This window comes from Tympanuchus pallidicinctus, unplaced genomic scaffold (assembly GCF_026119805.1).
Source record: "Tympanuchus pallidicinctus isolate F22 unplaced genomic scaffold, pur_lepc_1.0 scaffold3, whole genome shotgun sequence".
NCBI classification, from domain to species: Eukaryota; Metazoa; Chordata; class Aves; order Galliformes; family Phasianidae; genus Tympanuchus; species Tympanuchus pallidicinctus.
In genome coordinates, this window is record NW_026294747.1 from 18,750,083 (window position 1) to 18,775,940 (window position 25,858).

The following is a 25,858-nucleotide window of genomic DNA, read 5'->3' on the forward strand; positions in this document are numbered from 1 at the left end:
CTCTGTTACCCCCAAGTTCACCCCTTTTCTGTCTATCCTTGTCTATGGCTGAACAGGTTGTGATGTTGAATAGTTCTCAATGCGTAAGTTAGAGGACCTTCACCCAAACAGCTTCCTTCCATGCATTCTAATAATGACTAAACCTGTCACCACCCTTTATGAACTACAACAATCCTTTCCTACTGAAATATACTCAGCATTTTTTGGTTTTTGACTTGCATGCTCTCCATTACTATGTTGTATAACTCAGCCAAATGAAACCCACAAGACAAAGAACCAAGTTCTGAAGCAGTCAATGTTTTAAACAGCTCTCCCTTTGAATAAAGGTGTAACACACAATGCATGGTTTAATTACTTTATTTTTTAAAAAATCCAGTCAGAAATATAGCTGTGTATTAATTACAAAATATATTAATCTATTGATATTTTAAAAAGGAACAAGAGTACCTTAAATTCTGTTCAAATGGAAACCAATACAAACCTTTAACACTGACCCCAGAATAATCTCTTGCATCTATCATTAAGGTACTTGATGATGAGAGTCTCTCTCCAGACAAGAGCAGAAAGGCCACCCTGATTTCTTTCATTAGCGAGTTCAAGCCCTCGCTCGCAAACGCAACCAGGCATGCCATGAGACCACTTAATATAGATCACATACCAACATTTTCAGTAAATTTTTCCCTGCCCTGCAGGGGAAGACATTCAGAGACAAAAGAGAACACATTTGCAATATATTATAATTGGAAAATGTGCCATAGCAGCTTTGCAAATACATAAACTAAGAGTCTGACTTGAAACACGTTCAAGATGACAGAGATTCAGAAGATAAATAAGCTAAGCCACTTACTAAAACACCTTGAGATCTAATAATGCTGCAAAGCGTCTGGAGCGACAGAAGTGGAGAACCTCATTCCTGAAGAAATTATACAGGAAGCTGACTTAACACTCCTATTTTTGTGTTTGTTTCAGGTACAACTCTCAAGGCTGCACACTATTCCCCTTCCTTTAAGGAGTTCTCAACCCACCCTGGCATAATGATTTTTCAAAACAGATGATCACATTTGTAAGGCTGGAAAAAAAAAAAAAAAAAAAAGAGGTCATTTAATTAAGAATATTTTCATATGGAAACTGAGCACCTTAGTACTAACCTCAGGAAAGTTTGAATAAAGGGTAATAGTCATGAGAGATGGGACCAATCCAGATTCCTAAGTTTTTCCATTGGCTGAAGATGCTGCTCTTATTTGGAAGAGAAAGCACTGGAACTGCAGTTAAAGGTGGGGAAAGAATAAGGGAACTGGAACAAATACACAAATTAATGTTTCATTAACATTTATGTTTCAGGGCAGGAGAAATTAATATTTAGCACATTAGCTGTCAAAGCTTCTTATGTAAAACTCTGGCATTACAGTAACGGCATCACTCAGAGTTCTACTAGATAATATCACAGCAGAAAGGAGTAGAACAGCAGTGAGTTGAGCGTTCCTACTTACATGGTCAATACATGCTTTCTATTATATTCTATTCGCTGCTGGGTTGTGCTATTGTACGATGTTAGCCTGAATCATTTGAACTTCTCAACCTGCCACCAAACTGAGTTTCAACTAGAGGCATAACTCTATCAAATGTAGCAGAAAAGGCTCAAAGCAAGAATTCAGTTTGTTGTAGGTGAGAATTCTTAACACAAAGCTTCAAATGCAAATTATTAATGCACTTAGTGGGTCTTTGTTATAAACTGTTAGAGTACAGACAGGGCCCTTTTGTTAACATCACCAGGGTTGAGTAGGGAATCGAGAGCTGCTTCTTGCTACAAATGAGCAGTCCTTCTTCTGCCTTTCTCCCCTGACCCACCCAGAAAAAGGAGAATGGTAATGTTTGAGTATGTTGGAAAAAGATGGCTAACTAACAGCCTGAGAAAGACTGCAGAACTGCTGTGCAGTGCAAAGAACTGCCTTCTGGCTATCGCAGATCTGAGTACTGTTACACATATTAAAAGCTTTTCAGTGAGAATGGCTGAGTTACCAACACTGCTTTAACTGGAGGCACAGTGGAACAATCCAGTTAATGGGATGAGACTGTGCAATACAAAATTGACTTAAGAGGTTTAAAAAGACAGATGTAAAGCAAGGATTTTTTTCCTGTTATTGAGTAATATAAGCTCACTAGCCCTCCAAACACACCAAATACACTAATAAGTCACTTGTGACTGTCACAATTAGCCAGAAGTTCAGTATTCAGTAGCAACAATGCTTAACAATCTCTCTGCAGTTACCAGGCTCTATCTGCAAAATAAATTGGTTCATTGCATCCAGCTGAACAAACCAGTAAAGGTAGAGGCCTGCAACTTCTAAGCTCCTACAAGTACATGGAGAAATCTCCCATATCAATGTACTGTAGTACTTGTTCCTTAGTCTTGTGCATATTAAGTATATGCACTTAAATACATTTTCCCCACTGATGATCCCCATGAGGTTGTTTTGAAGGGACTGCTTATTTGGGCTGCTTTTCAGTGTCTTCTAAGTTGCGGCATCCCAAATCCTCACACTGTTTCACTGGTTTGCAGAAATAATGGAAAAGAGATGCTCCTGCAGGGCTACTTTACTCTGCCTTAGGCTGCACACTTCAGTTAGGGAGTGAACAAGCCTTCTCTTTGCTATTTTTGAAGGAAAAGATCCATGCTTTATCAGTACTATGGTAAATCGTTAGCACCAGTGAACTTATCTACTCTGCTTTGACTGGTCAAAACTTATTTATATGGAATAAGTAGAGAAAACAACAACACATGCAACATGAGGAAGCTCATGAATCCTTGAACTAGTGAACTTAGTGTTTGGTTAAAGAGCTGTTAAGGAAGACAGGCTTTTTTTCCTGAGAACAAACAGGACTGCAATTTTTCCCTCACACTAATTAGCAGGCTTTTCTTTCCTCCTGAAGTGTTAAGGAGGCCCAAGGTCCTATTGTCTAATGGGACAGGAAATGGCCACAACAGCTGTACGCTGACATGGCCAGCTGTCCACTGAGTATGAAGAGGAGATTAATATAGCTCCTATCACCCAGAACATCAAGGGAAGGGATGACTCAGATGCAGATTCCCAAGTTCAACACTGCTATAATTTAGGTTTCGACAATAAAATTCTGCAACCCTGTCTAGTCACTGTACACCTTTGCTCATGTCTCTACCCACCGCCCAAAAACACCTTTCAGTCTAATGCTACACTTACCTCTAGTAACAGCAATTGTGATTCTGGGCCTGGAACACACACCACACGCACTTGCATACAAAAGTTAGGGTCAAAATAAAGAGCAGTGGGGAGTAGCACCTTCGGACCATCTTAGAAATATTTCTAAGAGCTCGGCTCCTTTAACCTTCCTCGCAACACTACCACCTACCTTTCAGAAATTCTACTATCAACTTGATATTGACACACAATTTCTTACTGCAGCAAAGAAGGGTCGAAGCATCTCGCATTAAGTTGTGTCAGCAAAGCTTTAACCTGACTTCAGATTTCAAGAGAAACGTAGTCAATTAAAAATTCTAGGTAAGTCAACATAGAAACCATCTCACCCAAGGCAAAGCTTTCCCAAGCTCCATGAAAAAAAGCCTAACCCTCATTTTTATTAATTTACCTACCTATGATTTCCCTGCTGCAGTACCTACTCCAAGGCGCTGAGCTGCAAAGATTTATAGGTCTTTTCTGATATGACTTACTCACACTTTGCCAAACAGAAATGTGTAGGTACTTCAGTAAGTTTTTCTTGTAGGCAGTTAAATTTTGATTAACCACACTTTCAGTTAGCTTGCTACAGAAGTAGCTTACAGCTTAATAGAGAACAATTGCTAGTATTCAAACACGACCTCATAGAGCTGTTCAAGTGAAGATCAACCGCGGCAGCATTTACGATCTTATTCAGCCTATATGGATAGTGGAGCACGCGTGTATCTGTGGTGGAAGAGTACGACCAGGCCTCCATCCCTCTAGTTAAGACTTGGTTACGCAGCTCCATCAGTACTGCGAGCTTGAAATCCTTCCCTGCGAAGGCTGTTCAAATCTAGACGTGTTAGAACTTCACAGCGCACCAGAAGGGTATCATCCTTCACAAAGGTTCTTTGCTTCAAAGTTTGCAGGTGCATGAAAGTCACGTAACCAAAACCTTTTGGATTGCGATGAATCGTTGGTCTCTGGAAGGCGAGTAACTCTGGCTTGGCTTCCATTACTTCTTCATGATTCTGCCTCTCGGGGCCTTCCGATTGATCCAAAATAGAAAGTCGAATAGTGCCTTGGAAAGGCCAAGGCAGATGGCTGTCATATTCCCCTTGCATCGTGTGGACAAACAGAGATATAAAATTAGCACACCGCTGAGCATTTGGTAACTGGATATGCAGGCGCAAACACAGCTTGTAGCCAGGTTTTCCAGTGTAGAAGCCGGGACTGTGCATCACAACAGGCCTCTCTTCTTCCTGGGCTTTCTGAAGTCCACTGAAGTTCTCGATCTTCCAGATGTAAATACCATTACATTGTTGTGCCTCCATTTCAGTAATCTTCCCCTCCAAATTTCGGATGGTACGTTTGAGTTCTGCCATGTGAGTGTTCTGCGTCTCCATCTTGGCAATGAGTTCTCTGATTTGGTGATCTTGTCTCACTAGACGACCTTCCAATTGCTGAATAGTTTCTTTAAAGTTTTCAACTTCTGGATTACAATTATATGGTGCATGTGACACATGGGAGAAGAGGGCAGGCTCAAACGGTAGGCCGTTGATAAAGGGTACGGGGTTTGTAGCAGTAACACTGATATTTTGAATGCTCTGAGCCATCATTCTCATGTGAACCTGAGTGAATTCTTGCATGTGTCGTGCCAGTTCGTTCCTCTGCATCTAGGATTTAAGAGATGTAGCGTTAAGAATCCATCACATCCTAAATGTGGTTCTAAAGTACAAATAAATAAAAATCAAACAAGTCCCGTTATGTGAAAAAAACCAGAATGCAAGTCAAAGACAAACAATGTGACAAAGCTGTAAAGGTGATGTGAATACCAATGAAGGGCTTCAAATTCAAAAATCAGATATGATAAATGTGAAAATACATTCAAATGTCAGTGGACAAGAGCTGTTTGACAAAATATACACCTGGTGAAAAAGCATCAGCAACAAGTAAGTATTTATGTGCTAAATCAGCATTGCATTTCCTTTGTAGACTTGCAGAAATGGCTCTCCGGTACCAGAAGATAAAGACCTATGAGAACTGATGGCATGAGGATGAGAAAGTTGATTTTCAGAGTTATTGCACAACTAGAAATAAGAATATCCAGCCAGAGTTTTATGGTTTTTATTATTGGTATTCCACATCATAATGCCATGTAGTGCACTGGGAATTGAAGAGTTAATGCTCCAGTTCTGTGGATCATGGATCACTCCTGGTACCTGGTTCTCAGAAGAGAAGAACAACTACATACTACATCCCCCAAAGGTCTTTGTGCTGTTCTGTTTCCTGTTCAGAAGATAGGACTGTTGGCATATCACAAGATGACCCCTTTTTGCCTTCTGCTCAGCCTGGCTAGACATCTCAGCTCAACATCAGAATAAAGTCTTGAGACATTCTCATTCTATTTATTAGGGTTGATTCTAATTATATTGTATTATACTATGTTACCTTGCATTTCAATACCTTATTTAGTAAATTAGTTTGTTTCTCCTCAGATTGTTGCTGCTGTTTTGTTTCTAGGCCCATCTCCCTACCCTTGGCCCTTTTACCTTTTTTTTTTTTTTTTTTATGGCCAGCAGGAACAGGGAGGTGATTGCCCCTCTCTACTCTGCCCTCATGAGGCCCCATCTGGAGTACTACCTCATGCTCTGGGACTCCCAGTACGACACAGACAGGGAACTGTTGGGGAGGGTCCAGAGAAGAACCATAAAAATGATGAGAGGGCTAAAGCACCTCTTCTCTGAAGACAGGCTGAAGGAGCTGGGCTTGTTCAGTCTGGAGCAGAAAGGCTGCAGGGTGACCTCACTGCAGCCCTCCAGTACCTAAAGGCAGCCTACAAACAGGAGAGGAGTCAACTCTTTGAAAGAGTAAATAACAGCAGGACAAGGGGAAACGGTTTTAAGTTGAAGGAGGGAGGATTTAAGTCGGATGTCAGGAGGAAGTTCTTTACTATGAGAGCAGTGAGGTGCTGGAACAGGCTGCCCAGAGAGGTTGTGGATGCCCCTGCCCATGGAGGTATTGAGGGCCAGGTTGGATGGGGCCCTGGGCAGCCTGGTCTAGTATTAAATCTGAAGTTTGGCAGCCCTGCCAATTGGCTGGGTGTTGGAGATTCATGATCCTTGAGGTCCCTTCCAACTCAAGTCTTTCTATGACTTCCCTTTTCCAGGGCATGAGTCTGTGGGTCCCCACACCCTGCTAGTCACAGAACCAGGCAGAACCAGTCCATAAACCACTGACACAAGATTAAGTAGCTTCGGAATTCAATCATATTTAAAGCATTCTCAAGTCATCTTTACCAAACCTAAAAAGTTATAACTGTATTTGGTCAGAACTTTGTAAGAAATGTTAGAAGTTACTTCCTCGGTATAAAGTTGAGATTGCACTCATGGAATAATGCACATCCATCAAGTACACATTCAAGTTCTCTAAACTTAGGACTTTTGAAAAGCACTGGATCAACATGCCACGTTCTGGAATTAGAATGCCTCCAAATGACCAACTCCACCAATCACTGGGTTGGTAGATGAGACGGTAGGAACAGACAAAGAGCCATGCAAAACACCTGCAGCTCACGCTTCTGACAAGGCTTACCTTTTCAGGACACCCAAAGGCACTGTAAAAGCATGGTACTGGGGCAGTAGGACAATCATTATCGTAATGGTTGGGCATCTAAAACAAATCAGATTTGAAATGAGTTCTCCCCATTAAGAGTATTCTCTTTAAAACATCATCACAGTCCAGCTTGCCCTATTTCAGTATATGTACCTGAAGTAAAAATCAATTTATTTTTGTATCATTCATTTGAGAAATAGGGAAACTTTAAACAAGAGTGTGCAGCTAATAATAAAAATTTAACATCTTCCTTACACGTACTTCAATCACTACTTCATTGATGCAGTATCTAGATTATGCATCAGAAAGCATTAGAGTTCCTCTCTTGACCGTGAGCCTTTTGTTTCTAGCCTATACTCAAGCTAGATCAGGCTACTTCTTTCTCTTCTGAAGCACTATTTACACGTACTTAGAAATAGTTGTGTCGCTCTTCCTTATTATCTTCTCAATAAGACCACATTACTTCAATCTTTCTTACAGTCCATATTTTACAGACCCAATTATGTCGTCACTCCAAATTCTCCCTGTCCATCTTCACCCCAAAAGCCGGACAGCTTCAGCTGAGGCCTTGCCAGCCCTAACCAGAACTAAGGATAATTTCAGGTTTCTCAGGCAAAAGACTTGTTTATAAGCCCAGTATAGGTCATTCACTAATCTGTTTTCTCATTCTCTGTTAAATAACAAACTGCAAAACTATATAACCTGAAGTTATGTTTGCTTCTTAGCAGCATTTAAATCAGTATTACACCTGCAGTGGATGCAACTTCTTCAGAGAGATGAGGAGAGATTTAACAGCTAGGAGAGAAACCATTTCTTCAGATTTAATTTGAGATTGTGAAAAATACAAAAGCTGTTCTGTAAAGAAATGGCTGCAGCACAGCTATCTTAAGGACAAATATGCTTGTATTTACTTTTATATGTTTGCTTACACTCTGCAGCGAACACTTCAAGCAGAGGTAGCCTTGGGGAGTAAGCTCATCCTCCTCAGAGATCTATTTCATTAAGTGTGCATGAAACCCTTCGATCACACAACCATGCTGGCACAGCTGCCCATGGAAACAGCAGCTGCCCCATCCCTGGCTGTGTTCGAGGCCTGGCTGCATGGAACCCTGGGCAGCCAGCCTCAGTGCTTGATGCAGTGGTTGGCAAGTCTGCCCAGGGCGGAGTGCTGGAACTAGATCATCATCAACTAGATCTAGGAGGTCCTAGAAATCCAAGCCATTCTATGATTAAAGCAGCATTTGAAGTACAAAACACAAGGCCCAGATTAAGCACGCACAAAAAAAGGCCGTTTCTTACCTGCTGCCTGATGAGCATTGTGTTGCAATATTCACAGAATACATTGGCAAGAGGGCAGGTTTGGTCATGAAGCTGTTAACAAACAGCGATAGAGGAAAACAAATTAATAACATTATGCAATTCCAAAGAATGCTAATCACTTCTGATGAGATATTTTAAAGCTGAATGCAACTGTGAAATAAAGTTTAAAAAGAAGAGCTAGGAGAGAACTCTGAAGTGATCCTATTCTCATGTAGGTATCCCCAGAAGATGCACTTCTTGATCCTTTCTGCCAGGCATACAAACTGTAAGTGTAGGATATTGCTTTGTATATTACTTTGCCAGTAGGTACTGCCCCCTCTCATGCCAAGGCCAAAAAGCAACCACTGTGAGACGCATCTTTTCACACCACAGGGTTCCCAGATAAGTGCCCTGGTGTTCAGAGCTTCTACCCTGTGCAGTTCAAACAGCTCTTCCATTGAAAGCTTTCTTTCTTTCTACAAGACCACGATGTCACATTCATGAGCAAACCCATATGAATGGAGGCTGAAAGACTCCTGCCAAGTACCTCCTTATCTTCATAAGCCATAGATGTGGCACAGTTTGGACAGCACACTTGTCGCCGGGGACACTCCTGTGTCATGTGCTCTTTCAGGTGGTTCTTCTGAAAGGCTCCTTGGCACTGTGGACATTCCACAGCCGTGAAATCACAATGCAACTGGTGCTCCTGAACAAAGACAAAAGAGATTTGATACTGAAAACAAGTGCTAATTTATTGCTTGCTTTTCAGATAAGGCACAGCACAGGAGGAACAAGCAATAACCCTTCCTTCTTTCCTTCCAAGAAAACCCTTATTTACACTTACACTCACTTCACTAATGGCATGTCGATGTTCTATGGCCAAGATCAGGACTTCACACATTCAAAGCTTCAAGAATGCTCACTGCTAAAATTCAGCTTGGTTTTTTTTTTCCCCTTACAACTTGGGTGTTATTTTCCAAAACAATTATTTCAACTAATATCTACTGCTTTGAAGGAAATGTTACACTGACTTCAAGGAACCTGTATGAAGTATGGGTGAAGCTGATGGAAAGACAAACAGGAATGACCTCAAGAAGTGAGCTGCATTACTACAGTGTCACATACTCCAGGGTTTGTTTTTTTTTTTTTTGTTTGAGAACCACCTAATTACAACTATGTGCTCCTCAGAACAAAACCAAAAAAAAACAGTTGTAGGCTTGAATGAATGGAATCTGTATGAACAGGTATGACCCCTTAAGTCTGAATTTTTCCTCATCCACAAAAAACAAGGTTCTGTATTGTCAGATCTCATTCTCACCTCTAAATGTCTCAGCTCCATCTTCATGCAGCAGCCCTTGTTGGGACACTTAACCGTTAATGAAAGGATTTCCCGTTTTGCAAAGTTGTCTGGAAAAAGTTGATTTTCAAGTAGAATTTCGTTGTCTACTGGACATTTGTGACCCGCATCTCTACAATGACAGAAAGACAAAAAAGATTTTGAGTTTCTTTTGCCCTTAATTTAAAATATTTTTACACTACCAAGACATTAGCAGCCAGGTAATGACACAATGAATAAAGTACTGGAAAACAAAGGCATTTATGTGACAATTACCAGAAAGGATGCAATATCAGTTAGAAAAACTGACAGCATAAAGTTTCATCTGAGGTAGTACTATTGAGATTGCAGAGCTGTTCTAACTCAGTAGCTTTTAATTGCCCAAATGACATGATAGATACCCTGGAAATAAGCTTGTGGAGGATGTAGAGAACACAAGAACTTATGGCCTTGTTTCTATAAGGACTTCACACAGCTGAAACACAAAAGAATATTTCACATACTTTTCCAAAACAGTCCTTTAAAGATTCTTAGGCATTTCTCCCTCCTTTCTCACTTTATGAGCAGCCAAGGAGACCATTCCTGAGACAGAAAGCAATCTTTTCTGGATTAACTTATTTCACAGAACTTTCTGAAGAGCTATTTCTCTGAGTTTTTTTTTTGTACAATCACTTCATAAGTTGGTCATCCTTCAATTTATGTATTTATACAGCAACATGGGTAAAGAACTCCTGACACAGAATTTACTAAGAACTATGAAAACAGTGCTGGATTTGGAATTGGTTATTGTAACTGAAGTCATTACAACCAGTCATTGCTAACTGGTGGAACTCTGGAGTCCAATGGTGGAGCACTGGTGCATGCAACTTGCACAAGGAAACTCACAGCCTGTTAACACTTCACAAGGCTCTGTCTGCGTGCATGGAGATGCATCCAGGGAGGGTCAGGTTGGGTATTAGCAAAAGGTTCTTCATCAGAGGGTGATCAGGCACTGGAACAGGCTCCCCGAGGCTGCGGTCACAGCCCCAAGCTGCCACAGTTCAACGCGTGTTTGGACGACGCAGGGTTTGTATTATGGGTGGTCCTGTGCAAAGCCAGGAGTTGGACTCAGTGACCATTGTGAGACCCTTCCAGCTTGGGATATTTTGTGATTTTATCTTTTTCCTCAACTGGAAATAGCAATAATGTGGAAAAACCCATGGGGTGGGAAAAATGTGAGAGCACGCTTGCTGTGCAAAGATCAAAGGCCATTCATTATTATTGCTTGCAAGTGCGAGGGGGAAGTAGAACCCAGTGTGCTGTGGAGGACAGGAGGGAATTTGTGGTCTTCGCTGGAAAAGGAAATAATTGGTCAGCACTCCATCAGTAATGCTGCCAGAGGAAGTGGGGGTAACAATCAGAGTTTAGAAAATGACAATGAACTTCCTTTCCTAGGTTTGGCTCACAACAAGTCTGACAGTCATGATTGTAAGCCAACGGAAAAAAGACGACACCTAGCAAGCCTCTTCATTTCACAGCTCCCTGAGCAACGTGCTGATTTCATCACAAACCAAAAGCGTTCCCCCAGATTACACATGATCTACAGGCAGTCACTTCTTGACAGGTACAGCTTGGTCACAAATACCTCTCACTTACTGCAGTGGTGGCTTGGTAGGCCTGCCGGTAAGGCAGCAGCTTGACTTCTACACACAAAGATAAGAACATATTCATTACAAATAATGATTACCAGACCTCCTGCTTAAATAACAAGCAGTTTAAGAGCAAGAACGAATGGCATTTTCTATGAAAAGGCAGAAATAACTTATTTTGAAGAAATATCTGCTTTGTGATTAACAACTAATAGGTTTAGCTTAGAAACAAAACAGTCTGCATATGCTTTAATTGGAGGCACGTGTGTCATTTAACGAACTGCTAGCATCCAAAGCTTTCACTGCTGCTCCTTCTCAACTCATAATTCAGTGACCTGATAAAGAAGCTTCCACTATAAGTGTTGCTTTGGCATAAGACAAAGGAGCAGAGTAGCATGAAGTTTAATTAGCTATTGCATCTGAACTCAGTTCTCCTAAAATTTCTCATCAACTACTTTGCAGGCAGCAATATTTGTAAACTATTATTTGTAGTTACTAAAGCAGATAAGCTTCTTCACTATCGTGACTCTCGCTGCTTTAAGGCACTTCAGGCTGCCGAGGTTCGTTGGGAAGCAAACACTGTGATCAAATCCATATGGTGTAACCATGCCCTTCCCATTACAGGATCTAAAACTTCAGTGCTTAAAAGCTTCCCCCTACCCCCCTTATTCTTTTGATAAAAATCTTTCTAGCTGCAGGTAGTTTCTTCAGCATGGGCAACTATAACTGTTGTCTAAGTCACAAGAAGCATCTCAACAACTTCCTGTCCAACAACCATCCATCCACCTTGTATCACTTAATCCTCAGTGCTCACTCAGGCTCTACAGAAGGCAAGACAGGATGAAATAGAAGCATTTTTTCCAAATAAACCAAATAAATGATAAATAAATAAATGATAAATGATCACTTAATAGGAAAAAAATAGCACTTAGCATAAAAATCACTTTCCATTCCCATTTTAGTTCTGTACAAACTTCTCAATGACATTCATCAATATTGTACTGTAGACACTACAAATTCCAGATCAGTGATGGACTGTGGATACAATGACAGTCCAAATCAACAGCTCAATCCACGCATCCTAATTCAGCAACCCAGAATGGTCTGGCCCTTCAAGTTCCCAGCTCTGCTTTCACAAGTGCTTGCTGAATCTCAAAGATGGATGCTGGTGGGGAATGAGGGAAATCAGTCACTGTTATTGAAACATCTGAAATACCACAGTGATGATCTACAGTCTCCAAGACAAGGAATACTTGCCACCCTTGTTCAGCATTCACTGTAATTGCCAATTCCAGAAATTGAGTTCAAAGGGGAAAAAAGAGGATATAAAAAGGAAGAACTCCTAGTTATTATTTATAGATTCAAACCTTTGAGCAGAACAAATACTCTGTTAATTAACAGAAGAGAAACCATTTTCCAAGCCTGAGATTTAAGAAAGGAGTTTCTCTACCTTAACGAGACGCTCTGTTCTGAACAAGCTTACTGCAGTTCCTCACTAAACAATGGTAAATTCTACCAATGACCATCTACATAGCTCTGCAACAGGAAGATTAGGAAACAAGATCACTACAAAAGATCTGAAAGACTGGAAGAAGAGACCCATTTTGATTATCTTTGAAATGACTGGTGAATAAAGATTTCTGACACTCAGTACTGACCAATGTACTTTCAGGGCTTGTAGGCATCATTCTCCCATTCAAAGGCTTACAGATTCCTTATCTTTTCATTCTTCCAGCAATTCCCAAGTTAAAGAAGAACATAAAAACTACTGCTGCAAAGCAAACAAACATCAGAAAGCACCGAGAAAGCAAATTAGGAATTCCACGATGTAGTGGCTTTTATTACTATGGAAGTCTAATTTGATGCTTACAAGCACACATGGATTTATGCATCACAACCACTTGAAATAATTCATGTTGGAACATGTGAAGTAAAGGCCAGAAATTGAAGCCACCTGCTTATGCACAGGAAACTGGATACCTACAGTAAAGCTGACAGGTTTAGTTTCATTTTTGCTTTCTTCCATGCTCTTGGCTGACATGAATGACATTAAGTAATGCAGTTGGGTAAGATCTGACTTATTTTTTCCTTTCTCCAGAAGTAGGAAATGAGGCAAGAGACCAAGGGAGCAAGGTGACTTCATGGCAAGGTTATGAGAGAACTGAGCATCTCTGAGCCTCCTTTGCAGTACACATGGGGGAGTCACTTTTCATGAGTGAACAACTTCAATACTCTGCATTTTTTTTTTTTTTGAATAATGAACCTGCACATCCTTTTCTCAGAAATGCTGATGAAATTAATGTTAAAAAGCTGAGCTGCAAACAGTTTCGTGCTCTCTAGAGAATAACCTGCTCTTCTGCCATCATAAGTAGGGAATGCAAAATTAGGTCCATTTTTTACTGAGCTCCAACACCTTCCTCCTCCATCTAGAAGGGATGTTGTGAGGAAACACATTAATATCAGCCAATGCTGAAACGACAGAGAGCCCACAGAATAATGCCTTCAGAGAACATTGCTGCTGGCACGCTATTAATTCAGTGAGCTAAAAATGATGAGCTATGGATAAAGAAAATAGAACTAGGGATAAATGTATGGAAAGCTAAACGAGAAAGTATTGTCTATTTTGCATGCTAAAAACAACTGCATGAGGAAAATAAAATGCATTTTAAAGTAACATAGAAGACTGTCTGATTTTATGCACAAAGACACACAAAGTGATTTGGGAAATTAACCAACTCCATATGTGGGTCGCACAATTAAGACTCCTACTAAAGCACCTTGACATTTGAGCTAAGGGAGAGATCCATAAGTGAGAAGTCTGGCTTAGGTCAAGAATCAAAAATATAGTAATATCTAACTTTTTATCAATGAGGTTTAATACTCAGAGGCATAGGTAGGACAGTGATGACTGTACTCCATATCAGAGGGAAGTACAGTCTACCAATCAGCATGCTCTCTGCCTTCTCTTCCCCTTTCAAGCATCCACTGTTACAAGTTCAGCGTATTCTTGCCTCTATTTTTTTTTCCTCCCACCCCTCCATACAGCAGTTTCTTCCCTCAACTCTTTGTTCCAGACTATTTCCTCATTACATTCTCCAGCCCAACAAGGAAGCAGATTGCAAGGGGAGAACTGAAAGCACAAATTGCCACATCTGTGCCAAGTAACCATGCTGCCAGTAGCTGCTTGTACTTACCTAAACACTCACACGGAGAGTACCTAAAAGGGAGCCTACAAACCTGGGCCTGGAGCATCTCTCCTATGAAGAAAGGCTGAGTGAACTGGGTCTGTTCAGCCTTGAGAAAAGAAGACTGAGAGAGGACCTGATCCAGGTCTATAAATATCTAAGGTGTGGGGGGCAGAATGGCGAGGCCAGACTGTTTTCAGTGGTGAGTGGAGACAGGACAAGGGGAAACGGCTGGAAACTGCAGCATAGGAAGTTCTGCACAAATGTGTGTGAGAACTTCTTTACAGTGAGGTGACGGAGCACTGGAACAGGCTGCCCAGGGAGGCTGTGGAGTCTCCTTCTCTGGAGATGTTCAAGACCTGCCTGGATGCCTACCTGTGCGACCTGCTGTAGGGAACCTGCTTTGGCAGGGGGGTTGGACTCGATGATCTCTGGAGGTCCCTTCCAACCCCTACAATTCTGTGACTCTGTGAAACAGGAGGAGAATCAACTCTTTGAAAGGGTAGATAACAGCGGGATAAGGCAAAATGGTTTCAAGTTGAGGGAGGGAGGATTTAGGTTGGATGCGGGGGGAAAGTTCTTTACTATGAGAGTGGTGAGGTGCTGGCACAGGCTGTCCAGAGAGGTTGAGGATGCCCCATCCCTGGAGGTGTTCAAGGCCAGACTGGATGGGGCCCTGGGCAGCCTGGTCTAGTATTAAATGGGGAGGTTGGTGGCCCTGCACATGGCAGGAGGGTTGAAGATTCACGATCCTTGAGGTCCCTTCCAACCCTGGCCATTCTGTGATTCTGTGAGAAGACAAGGTTTACAACCCTAGGCTGAAGAGGGGACTTGGTAGCTGTAGCCAAATCCTCCAAATAAATTACTATTTTTTATCTAACGTTTACTCCGCCAAGTGACTTCTTAAGAATGATTCCCATAGGTTTGCCTTTACCTTATTGATTTGACAATGCAGCCTTTGCAGAAACGGTGCCCACACGGCGTCTGCACTGCTTCCCGAAGGGCCATCAGGCAGATCGGACACTCATATTTGCTTTCCAAGGGCGGATCGAACTCCACGTCGTATCCCTGCGTCTCCTCCGTGAAGGAGCTGGGCGGGTTGCCGGTCCCACTGCCGACGCTCACGCTGTCTTCTTTCGCTCCCCCGCTGCAGGCGCTGGCCATGGCCGCACAGCAGCCGCCATCCATGTCTCGGGCCCCACAGCTGCTGTCACTGTGTAGCAAGCTCATAGCAGCTGGTCGAGTGCCACACAGAACGCCCTGCAAGGTGACAAAAAGATGTGTTAATTTAAAATACTCCAAGATCTCCCCTTCCAGTCATGAAAAGATTTGAGCTGTGGCCACAAGCACTGGAGCGGTGCTACAGACTTGGTTCTCCACACAACCACTTTTATCCCAGTTTCTCCACGATGTATCTTTTTATAACTTATCTTGTAATGCATAAGAAAGAGCACAGCATCCTGTCACTTCAAAAACTGACGCATACACACCTCCCTGCAATCTCGTTCATCTGCCTACTTGATTTCTGTAAACATTGTCTCTCCTTGTTGCACCTACTGAGAAAAGCCTCTATCCGCATGGCCCTATTTTCTTTTAAAGCATTCAAAGAATTTCCACAAAAAGCACTGTAATGGAATGTGGCAATATCTCAGCTCCGTATTTTCTTTGCGCTGACAGATGTTATTTAATATTTTCTGCATACAGATTTACAGTATAGGTTTCAACTCAGTTTAGGTACATACCCACAGATAAAAGGTAGGTCTGGGCAGCCACACCAAGCAGAGGATGTGCTGCAAACGAAATGCAAATGCACGGCATCACTGATAGCACTTCAGAACTGTCAGTAGGACTTGAAATTGAGTAAGAAGCTGCACAGAAGATAAGGCTAATAGTTCTGCAGCTCAGAATGTTATTTACCAGCTAGCAGTGCTCAAACAGGTTTCATGCTCTCCCATCCCTCTTCCGGTACAGGTGGGAGGGAGGACAAGTGACAACGCTGTAAGAACATCAGATAAAAATCACATTTCCCTGAGGAGGAGTGCATGGCATAGCGAGGCCTGTTTTTCACACAACATTCCCCTCCTGCGTTCACTGCAAGACTATCACTTCATCTGCAGCATATTCAGGATGGCAACTTAAGGATGAGCCCAGAGCTGGGCTGCAAGGACTGGTGGCGTGCATCACTGCTACTGCATCCAGGGGCGGTGAGGATGCAGAGTGAGGGTTAACCCAACCACGAGCTCAGGGCACGGAACTTCTTGCCTTTAGCAGAATTGGAGCATCACAAGCCATTTAAACAGTGTTCACAGATAAGGGGAGGATGACACATAGACTGTTTTGTTTGGGCGCTTACTACGCAACACCTGAAGACTCCAACAAAAATGCTGATCACAAGGAGCCTCAGCTAGAAACCTGTGAACACATACATTATTACAGACATGCTTTAGGCCACCTGTGTGATAGCCTCAACTATTTCAGTACTACCTGTGTTAACAGTATATGAGCTATTTTCCCTCCGTTTATTCAAATGGAAAGAAAATGAAGGTACATCTACCAGAACAATGAAGAAAGCCAGCAGTGCAACAGGCAAAATTACCATATACAGGTTAGAGTTCAAATCAAAATGTGACTTCTTTTGTTGTGCAATACTTTCCACTTCATTGAAGCACGCAGAGGTGCAAGCAGCATCTAAAAGCAGTGTTCCAGAACTGCATTATGGTACAGAATCTCAAAGCAGCACCCGGGACAGGACTGAAGCAGCCAGACTGCTTACTTCATGCAGAAGCCATCCCACAGCACAGCTGCCTGGAGCTGCATCCAAGGGGTAAAGTTCACTCCTCTACTCCTTTTCTCTGTCCTCATGTGTTATCCTTACACATTACCTAACAGAGCAGACTTCATAACAGCACTCCTAAATACAGCAGAAATACAAGCTAAACACCAAATGACTTTTGGGCAGTTGATTGAAATACAGTCCAGCAATGAGTAGTTTAGCCCCACAGAATGGAAACAGAAGAATCACTGCTTTGAAAGATGGTCTGTCAAAAGCTTTTTCAGTCTGTTGTCTGTAATTCTCTTTTCCCTGGAGGAAGAAATGCTGCTGTTGCTGTCAAACCAACAATTTGTATTTAACTGCTGTGGCAGAGAACGATGAGTCCACGTTTCATGAAAAATGGCACAGGAATTAAGCTGGGCCAAAGGAGTGTGAAGGTGGGTATGCAAGATTAGAATCCACTGGCCAGTATGGGAGTGGAAAAACTCACATAATTCCATACCACAGGGGAATATTTAGCGAGATAAAGGGAAAAGGAACACACGTGCCTTCAGCAACATCACAAAGGAATTCAGGAAGTCGTGAGGAGGAAAATGTCACAGCTTCATCCAAATTCAGTTGTCATGTTAATTGCAGAGTGAGCTGCTCTTCCCTTCAGCGGCTTCCAGAAGGAAACACACCGTTTGAAATACTGTTCTTATAAGAAAGATAACATCACCTTACTCAGAATCTCAACAGCTGTAGATTTAAGTGCAGTGCAAGTGGTGTTTTTCACTTGTCTGTTTCTACAGTCAGAGCAGGTATGTACATTGAGTCTATGGAAACAGAAATCCTACACCAGAGTCATTCTAGTGCATGAGTCAGTGCAACCAGCCAACATCCCAGCCTCACAAAAATCCCCCTGTTCAGTGATACACTGCACTCCCACATGGAGATTTCTGTCTGTGTATGACCAAAGGGTGAGCAAAGAAGCGCGAGTCTCATCATCGGCTTGTGTCCAAATTTCCCTATCTGTAAAGAGGAGGAAATTTAAATAGGGTGATTAAGAGTCGGATCTTGAGTTTTGCTCATGTTTTTTGTGAAATGTGTAATAGGATTCCTCCTTCTACTCCGCTCATTTAACTTCACCTGGGAGGAAATTTTGCCCTCTCCATGCATTTACAGGCATGGCACACAGGTTTCCTAATCAAAGCCCGCTCAGCCCTCTCTCAGATCAGCAGTCAAAGCCTAACTACCTCTTCACAGCTGAAAATAATTCTTGCACAGCCCTTAAGTGCTGTAATATGAATGTCCTGTTACTCATTGCACATTTTGTCCCACAGAAGTTTCAAGCAAATGTAACTATATGCAAAATATTTTTTTCCTCATCTACACCAAAACCGTTTAAATCCATCCAGCTTTTTGACATCAGTAGCATAACACATTAAGTACTCTGGTAATCAACCAGCTAATCAACCTAACAGCCTTCACTTTGAAGTTAAACCAGAACATCAGAGGGCAATTCCAATCCTGATTAGCATGAAGTTTCTCAGGCAGAGAAAACCCAAGCGCTGAAACACCATTCCCCAGTGCTGGGAAGTCCCATCACACTCACTGAGCAGACAGACAGGAGGTTTTAGCTTGCACACAAGGCACCACAAGTCCCTGGGCCACCAGAGGTATTCTTTTTCCTCTATTGCAACAACACTGTATTGTTTGACAAAAGACAAGAAGGTGCTTTTCAGGCTAACCAGTAATGCTGTGCTGTCCAATCGTTACTTATGCTGCTGGACTCCAGAACAATCCATCTGTAATGATCCAACTCTCAGAACCAAGGCAAACCAGACACAGGCAGGGCGATGGAATCCCTACACTGCTTTTCCAACTAAATCATAACGAAACCGCTCTTCAGTGGGCAACCTGTGCCACATTGCTATTTACACTGTTGTGTTACAAAGCAATAAGGTTAATCTGTGATAACAGTCAAGTCAGAGTGGCAAACTCCTGCAAGCATAGTGCACGTTATGATTCACATAAACAATTTCAAAACAGAACTAGAAGCCTTTCATGCCTTAAATTATTGTGTGCAATAAAGCTCAGCAGTCTGACTTGTGAAGTCCCACAGTACCATGGAGTTCAGCCAGGACTTTTACAGATTTTCTGCACCAGCAAAGAGCCACAGGATTAATTCAGGTTTCCTAAATCAAAGGCTAAATGGCACATGAGATATCTTCCAACTGCCTGCAAAATTACACTCACTGAGGTAATGAGAGGGAATAAGACTAGGCATTGTACCCTACTTGTCTAAAAAGTGAGATGATACCTATGCATTTGGCAAGCGCAGAGGACCTGCTACATAGGAACTTACGAGTTATGATGCAGAAAATGTTGAGTATTAATTAGTAAATATTGAAAATGATTAATTTTTGCATGACCTCTCCAAGAGGATTCCTACCAAGCAGCCAGAGAAATCAGTGCAGAGGGCTATTCAAATCCCTTTCCTCACTTGAAGTTGTAAACCTAATGAAGCTGCTTTCAGCCCAGCTGGGACAAAGCCAGCAGAGCGCAATGCCTTTAGTGCCATGCAAACAAACCACAGGCAAAACTTTGCTTTTTTCTTCACCTGGCCCGTTAAGAACAGTTCTGTACATACAGATGTATGAGTCAAACAGATTTCTGGGTTAGACCTGCGGGGCGACTTTAGCTGATTTGTTTATGAAGCCATACTTGCAGTTCCCAGGCAGATTAATCAATGGTCTGACAACTGATAAGCACTATGCTCAGCAGCATTTGCATTGTTAGGTGTACAACTATCAACACCATGGCTCCAGCCTGGCAAAACATATACAGTTACGCAAACTTATTTTAATTAATAGCTATAAAACACTTTCATTCCAAAGCTATCAAAAAGCAAGTCAAGAAAAAGCAACAGGAGATTCATGCAGAACTCATAACTGTGAAAAACAACTTCTGGTTCCTTCTAAAAACCTGCAAGGGTTCCGCTGAGATGCTGCCATAGCAGGGTCAAAGAAAACACTAGGACAGAAAGCACTTCAAGAAAAGGCAGGAAAAATATGGTTAAGAACAAGCATCATTTCTGCAGTGCCTCCAAACTGTATTTTATTATCATCTACATCTGTTGATGCTTGCTAACAGTCTGCTTGCAGCTAGCATTTGTAAAATCAGTTGAGACACCAGGAAAATAAGCAGTGAACTGAGCACACATTCTGAAACAGCTCAGGCATTTCCCCTTTCCACTCTACCTCACGTTCACTTTTCTTTTTGATGTGCCTTATACTCAGAATCTTGCACCCCTAGTTCTCCACAGACCAGACTTAAAAACATTTTATGCTTGCTTAGCTAATGTGTGCTGCAGAGAAGCAAAAGTTACACTTGTTGACTAATTAAGGTCATGGAATATTTTCAATAAGAAGAAAAAGCTTGTTTATCTCAGCCATTTTTTTCACTCAGTATTCTGTATTCTAGTATTTACTGAGCATGCTTTCTTAAATATAGCACCAAACCTTTAAAACAGAAAGCAGCATTGCAATGCTAAAGCACTACAAACCTCAAACCACCACTTGCACACCCTGCCTGCGCTCTGCAGGTCTCCAGGTGCTTGAAAGAGCTGGAAGGCTATGCCCAGAGCAATACCTGCCAGGAAAGAAGTCACATGCTTGCTTTGATCAGCAGACTTCTGGGACTTCTTTTTTGATAGCAGCAGACTGTGGGGCTGTGTTTTTCTGGCCCCTTCACCCTTAGGAAGGCAATGCCGTTCACCTGCAGGTGCTAACACAGCTGGTGGCTCATGGTTTCCCTACCTACAGCAGTCCTCGGCCTGCAGAATTCATCAGAGGACAGAGCTACTTCCAGTGAGCCCTGTTAGGTGTAAGGGGTATAATTAGATCACTGTCCTCTCACCTACAGAGGAAATTTCTGTCTCAGCCTGACAAGACCCACACTGACCGCTGTAAATCAGCTTACGCTGATGGAAGTACGACCACAATCGAAACTTCCTACTCGTGCTCCTAAGTTCGCTGTAACCGTGCAGATCTGCCAGTCTCTAAGAGGAAGGCTCTTAGTTTCTGAAACAGCAAAGTTTCCCGCAGGGCAGTCTTACAGAGCCTTCCAGCTCCCTGTCACGCCAGGTCCCTTGGCTGAGCGTCCCAGTTTCACAGCCAGACAAACGGCTCCCCCCCCCCCCGCCCATAGCAGCCACCACCCGCAACGCGGCCCTACTGCGTACCGGCCGGCCCAGCGGCCCGGGCCCAGCACCCTGCCGTCCCGGCACGGGGCTCACTTTCAGTTTCGGCGGAGCTCAGCCCGACGCGCCCCGGCCACGGAGCCTCCCTCCATCAGCACCGCGGCTCCCACTGGCGATGCCCGAGCGACGGAGCGCACTTTCGCCGAGGTCCGGCAAACCCACGCCGCCTCGCACCCTGTCCCGCCGGTCCCGAGCACCGCGCCCCCGCGCTACCGGCGTTCCACGGCGGGATGCGGCCACGGCGCGCGGTTCGCCGCCCTCGTCGGTCCCGGTCCGCCGCGATTCTCCGCGCCGCCCTCGCGGCCGCCGACCCCCACTCACCGCCAGCCCCGCGGGCCGCTCCGCTCCTCGCCGGGCGCCGCTTCCGCCTTCTCCTCGGGACGAGCCGGGGCGGCGGCCGCCTGGGCCCAAAGCCGCTGCAGCGCCCCCTGCCGGCCCGGTGGATCCGCCCGCCTAAGGCCTGCAGCGCTGCCGCTTTCCGCTTCGGCCGCCTGCGGAGGGATAAAAGTACGCCGTAGCAACGCTGATAGGAGAGCAGGTGCAGAAAGCATTGATTGATAGCGCGTGACGTGATTAGGGAAAGCCGTCCCACCTGGAAACAACGCGCTGCAGCCTGGAAGCATCTGAGCTTTTCGGTTAAATCCTCGCGGCACGCGCGCTGCACAAGCGAAGGGCTCGAGCCCTGCCCGGCGGCAGTAGCCTCTCGGCTACGTGGGGACGTGGCCGGGCTCGGTTAAGGACACAGTGCTACCTGAGGCAGTGGCGATGTTGGCTTTTCCCCAGTAGCGTGTGACAGTGGGTGGCTCTAAGGAAGTGAAAAACTAGGACGGCGCGAATGTAAACGCAGCTTCGTTTCCCTAAACCCAGAGAAGGGGAATTTTGCTGTATGCATCTGTGCCTTCCTTGGCAAGCACCCAAGGCTTGCGTGTGCTAACTCAGAGAGCACTTTGTTCTGGGGTCCCAGATCTGCAGTGAAGAACTAGGCCCTGGAACACTCCTGAGCTCCTACCCTTGCCAGCCAAAAGTGCCTGTCTAAGTGCCAGATGGTGCAAGCAGGAGGCTGCATCTGGAGAAAATCATGGGATCGTCTAGTCCAACAGTCTGCCACCAATACTGCCCACTGAACTATAGAATCGTAGGTGTTGAAAGGGACCTTTAAACATCATATAGTCCAACTTGCCTGCAGTGAGTAGGGACGCCTACAAGAGATCAGGTGCTCACAGCCCCATCCATCCTGACCTTTGGTGTCTCCAAAGATAGGGCTTCCACAACCTCTCTGGGCAATCTGTGCCAGTACCACCCTTACTGTAAAAAATATTTCTCCTATCCAGTCTAAATCTCTCTTCTTTTTGTTTGAAAACACCTCCCCTTGTTCTGTCATAGCAGTCCCTGCTAAGGAGTCTGTCCTCTTCTTCCTTACAGTCTCTCTTTAGATACTGAAAACCCAATATCAGGTCTTCCTGGAGCCTTCTTTTCTTCAGGCAGAACAGCCCTAGCTCTCTCCACCTATCCTCACAGGGGAGATGTTCCATCCCTTGGATCATTTTTGTGGCCCTCCTCTGCTCATACTCCAACAGGTCTGCATCTCTGCTGTACTGAGGACTCCATGCCAGGGTGCAGTACTCCAGGTGAAGCCTTGCCAGCACAGAGTAGAGGGGCAGAATCACCAACTTCAACTGCTGGCCACGCTTCCAAAAGAAGAGTGCAGCCCAGGATATGTTTGCTTTTCTGGGCTGCGAGGGCACGTTGCTGGCTCATGTCCAGCTTGCCATCTGCCAGTGCCTCAAAGATCTTTTCAGGAGGGCTGTGCTCCACTTTCACATCCTCCAGCGTGTTCTGATAGCAGGGTTTGCTATGACCCAGGTGCAAGACCTTGCACTTGGCTTTGTTGAACCACATGAGGTTCACCTGGGCCCACTGCTCGAGCCTGTCCCTAAGTGCCACATCTACACATTTTTTTGAACATCCCCAGAGATGGTGACTTCCTCACTTCCGTGGGCAGCCTGTTCCAATGACTCACCAGTCTTTCTGAGAAAAAAAATGTCCTAATATCCAACCTAGCCTGCTTCCTACCTCTGTGCAACTTGAGGCCATTCTCTTTCATCCTATTGCTGGGAGAAAAGGCCAATCCCCACCTTATTATAAACTTCTTCCAGGGAGTTGTAAGAAGCAGTAAGACCTATGGAAGCCCTGAATGCAGCCCTCTGAGTGCCAATTTTGGCCATGAGATTGTTACATTTTTTTGTCAGATCTTCATCTGGGACTCTGACATACCACAAGAAAGAAGTAGTTATACTAAGAGTAATTTAACCAACTTTGTGGGTGGACCCTTTGCTGGACAACTAGCTGAATTTCAGAGGCATCCTTATTCCCAGTGAAGTTGAAAAACTAGATGTTATTTTCATTATCTGTAAAATGAGGAAATGTATAATAGATTTATAAAATAGATATCCCTCAATGGAGTTTTCTGTGACAAAATCCCACAATTTTTAGTCATATATCAGGTAGTCAGAGCATTGATGTCCAGTTCATTTTGATTAGAAAGGCACACAAGAAACATAGGAGCTTTTATCTCAAATGTGCATGAAATGTCTTTGAAATGAAATGAAATGTCTTTTGTCATGAAATGTGCAGTTCCCAAATATTTATGGTTTTTGGCAGACTTGGCCAATAGTCACGTACCCATGACCATACTGCAACATAAAATGGTGCATAAATGCTTTTTCTCCACGTGGTGGTGACAGTTGCACAGGGAAAATACTTTCCAGCACTGACTGCACAGCTCAAACCGCCGAGCAACTATGTTCATACACACATAAACCACATTCAAAGCTGTTTCAACTGGAGATCAATTAAAACCTTATTTACCTGAGTATCCCTTCCAGAAAACGTTTTTTCAAGGTGATTTTTCCTGAGTATGCTGCAAGTAAAGTGCGGGACTGCTTACATATGCTCACCTGGCTGAGCTGATGATCAGATTGCTCTCATCCAGCACTGTTCACACAAGACTTCAGTCTCACAGGGAATGGGGCTGGTAGGCAGCTGCTTGGGCAAGGTTTTGAATGAGCCCTCCAGCAGAGGGACAGATTTGCTAGACTGCTTCTCTGAGAGCCTCTGATCCCTCAATGCATATTGTCAGCGAGCTGCATCTGCTGTTTCAAGATAAGGGAGGAAACCAGTATGAGCCTGCAGAGAGTTACTTTAATATCTGGTGTTGCAGCCTGACCTGATACCTTTTTGAAAAGGTCTCTCCAAATGCTAGCGAGGGGACAGTGAAGGCAGGCAGGTTGTGGGGAAATCCTGGCAAGATAGAGAGAGCAGAAATGCTGTGCTTAGGGCTGGGCCATGACACCTTCTCGCTGGTGAGCAAACACCAGAGTTAGGACAACTTTACTCTAACCTGCCTTGCCTGGGAGTGACTACCGTGATTTCTGTTCCACCTTGTCCTGACACTCAGGTGCACTTGTTTCTACAGCAGCTCTGAGATTTTGGTCAGAATCTGACCAAGGGTATCAGAGTTTGCAACCAAACTTTGTTTTCTTTGTCATTACGTTACTTGATTTGGCACAAATAATTGCACTTAGTTACTGAGGAGATACTGGCATCTCCTGGGACATACAGTGTGAAATGAGTGACTGATCCAGGTCTAGCTTCACTTCTCTATGACTTGTCATCTTGCAAGAACAGGAAGGAACTGTTCTACAAGATCAAAGCTGATAATAGGAGGGAATCCTCTCATCATTTTTACCTATAGCAAGTGTTGCTACTGCAAACTCCTACTTCTGGAGTGTGAGCATATGTTCATTTTGGGAGAGCTTGGTGGGTCATTACATTTTGTTGCATAATGTTTTTTGAGGAGACCAAAATCCTTCAAGGTGCTCTTGTGTAACAGAATTTGTTTTCTTTTCACTTGGAGTGAGTTTCTGAGACATACGTGCTTTGTCAAAACTGAGCGTGAGCACTGAATTTTACTGCCCACCATCTGTGGACACTTGCTTTGCCTGATGTACTATCAACCAGTTACTCAGAATACAGAACTAGTTTTTATATTGTTGATTTGTTCTCTTGTCGAGTACCTTTAGGATACCATCAGGAAGGTAAAATTTCTGAAAGTGAGATAGTGGGATCAGAAGAAAAGACACTGTGTGGTCCCAGACCGCAGAGGACTGGCTGCTGTTAACAGAGGAAGCAGGCCTCTGGCCTTCAGTGAAACAGCTTTGGTGTGCGACTGTAGTGTGACCAGACACCAAGTTCTTCTCTCTGATAGCTGACAGTGAAGAAACTAGCTCTGAAGCTAGAAAGAAGAAAGCCAAATGCAGAGCTTTGTCCTAACACTGCAGGTGCTCCTCAGAAAGGCTGCATGCTTATCTCTGAGCCCTAGAGTCTCGCACAAGAAGACCTTGTTTTTATGAATTTTGTGGTTAAGCCTCATAAATTGCCAGGTGCCACCTGGATTTGAAAGTTCTGCATTGTGTTTAGTTGCAGTAACCTGTGGTTAGCACCAAAGTGGTACTGGGAGCTCAGAGGCACAAGGATAAGTGAGATAAACAGCATTGCAGTGTCTTTAAAAAGCAGAGGGGACAAA

At 43.7% G+C, this 25,858-nt stretch overlaps 2 protein-coding genes and 1 long non-coding RNA gene across 4 annotated transcripts in view; 1 reads left to right on the forward strand and 2 right to left on the reverse strand.

Moving 5' to 3' along the window:
• Nucleotides 1-5,691, forward strand: part of PRR5L (proline rich 5 like) — a 56,517-nt gene extending 50,826 nt beyond the window's left edge. Inside the window, exons 13-14 of one of the 2 annotated variants that reach the window (XM_052693318.1) lie at nucleotides 970-1,274; nucleotides 5,190-5,691. The gene's annotated coding sequence lies outside the window, so the exon portion shown is untranslated. The remainder of the gene's footprint in view (nucleotides 1-969; nucleotides 1,275-5,189) is intronic. The other variant, XM_052693319.1, reaches the window with a different exon arrangement.
• TRAF6 (TNF receptor associated factor 6) lies at nucleotides 342-21,737 on the reverse strand. The gene is made up of 7 exons (XM_052693316.1): nucleotides 21,595-21,737; nucleotides 15,192-15,517; nucleotides 9,427-9,577; nucleotides 8,656-8,814; nucleotides 8,109-8,180; nucleotides 6,789-6,866; nucleotides 342-4,870 (listed from the first exon to the last, which is right to left on the reverse strand). The coding sequence occupies exons 2-7, from the start codon at nucleotides 15,485-15,487 to the stop codon at nucleotides 3,989-3,991; spliced, it is 1,638 nt and encodes a 545-aa protein (XP_052549276.1). The 5' UTR covers nucleotides 15,488-15,517; nucleotides 21,595-21,737; the 3' UTR covers nucleotides 342-3,988.
• On the reverse strand, nucleotides 13,339-15,177 carry LOC128085635 (uncharacterized). The gene is made up of 2 exons (XR_008209034.1): nucleotides 14,734-15,177; nucleotides 13,339-14,309 (listed from the first exon to the last, which is right to left on the reverse strand). It is a non-coding gene; the product is annotated as an uncharacterized LOC128085635 (long non-coding RNA).
• Nucleotides 21,738-25,858: the final 4,121 nt, after the last annotated feature.

Excerpts from the sequence above, each read along its gene's own strand:
- TRAF6 (XM_052693316.1), bottom strand. The coding sequence starts at position 15,487 with ATGAGCTTGCTACACAGTGACAGCAGCTGTGGGGCCCGAGACATGGAT. Across the intron at positions 9,578-15,191 it reads TGCATTGTCAAATCAATAAG|AGATGCGGGTCACAAATGTC; the intron begins GTAAAGGCAAAC and ends CTGTCATTGTAG. Across the intron at positions 4,871-6,788 it reads CCTTTGGGTGTCCTGAAAAG|ATGCAGAGGAACGAACTGGC; the intron begins GTAAGCCTTGTC and ends CTTAAATCCTAG.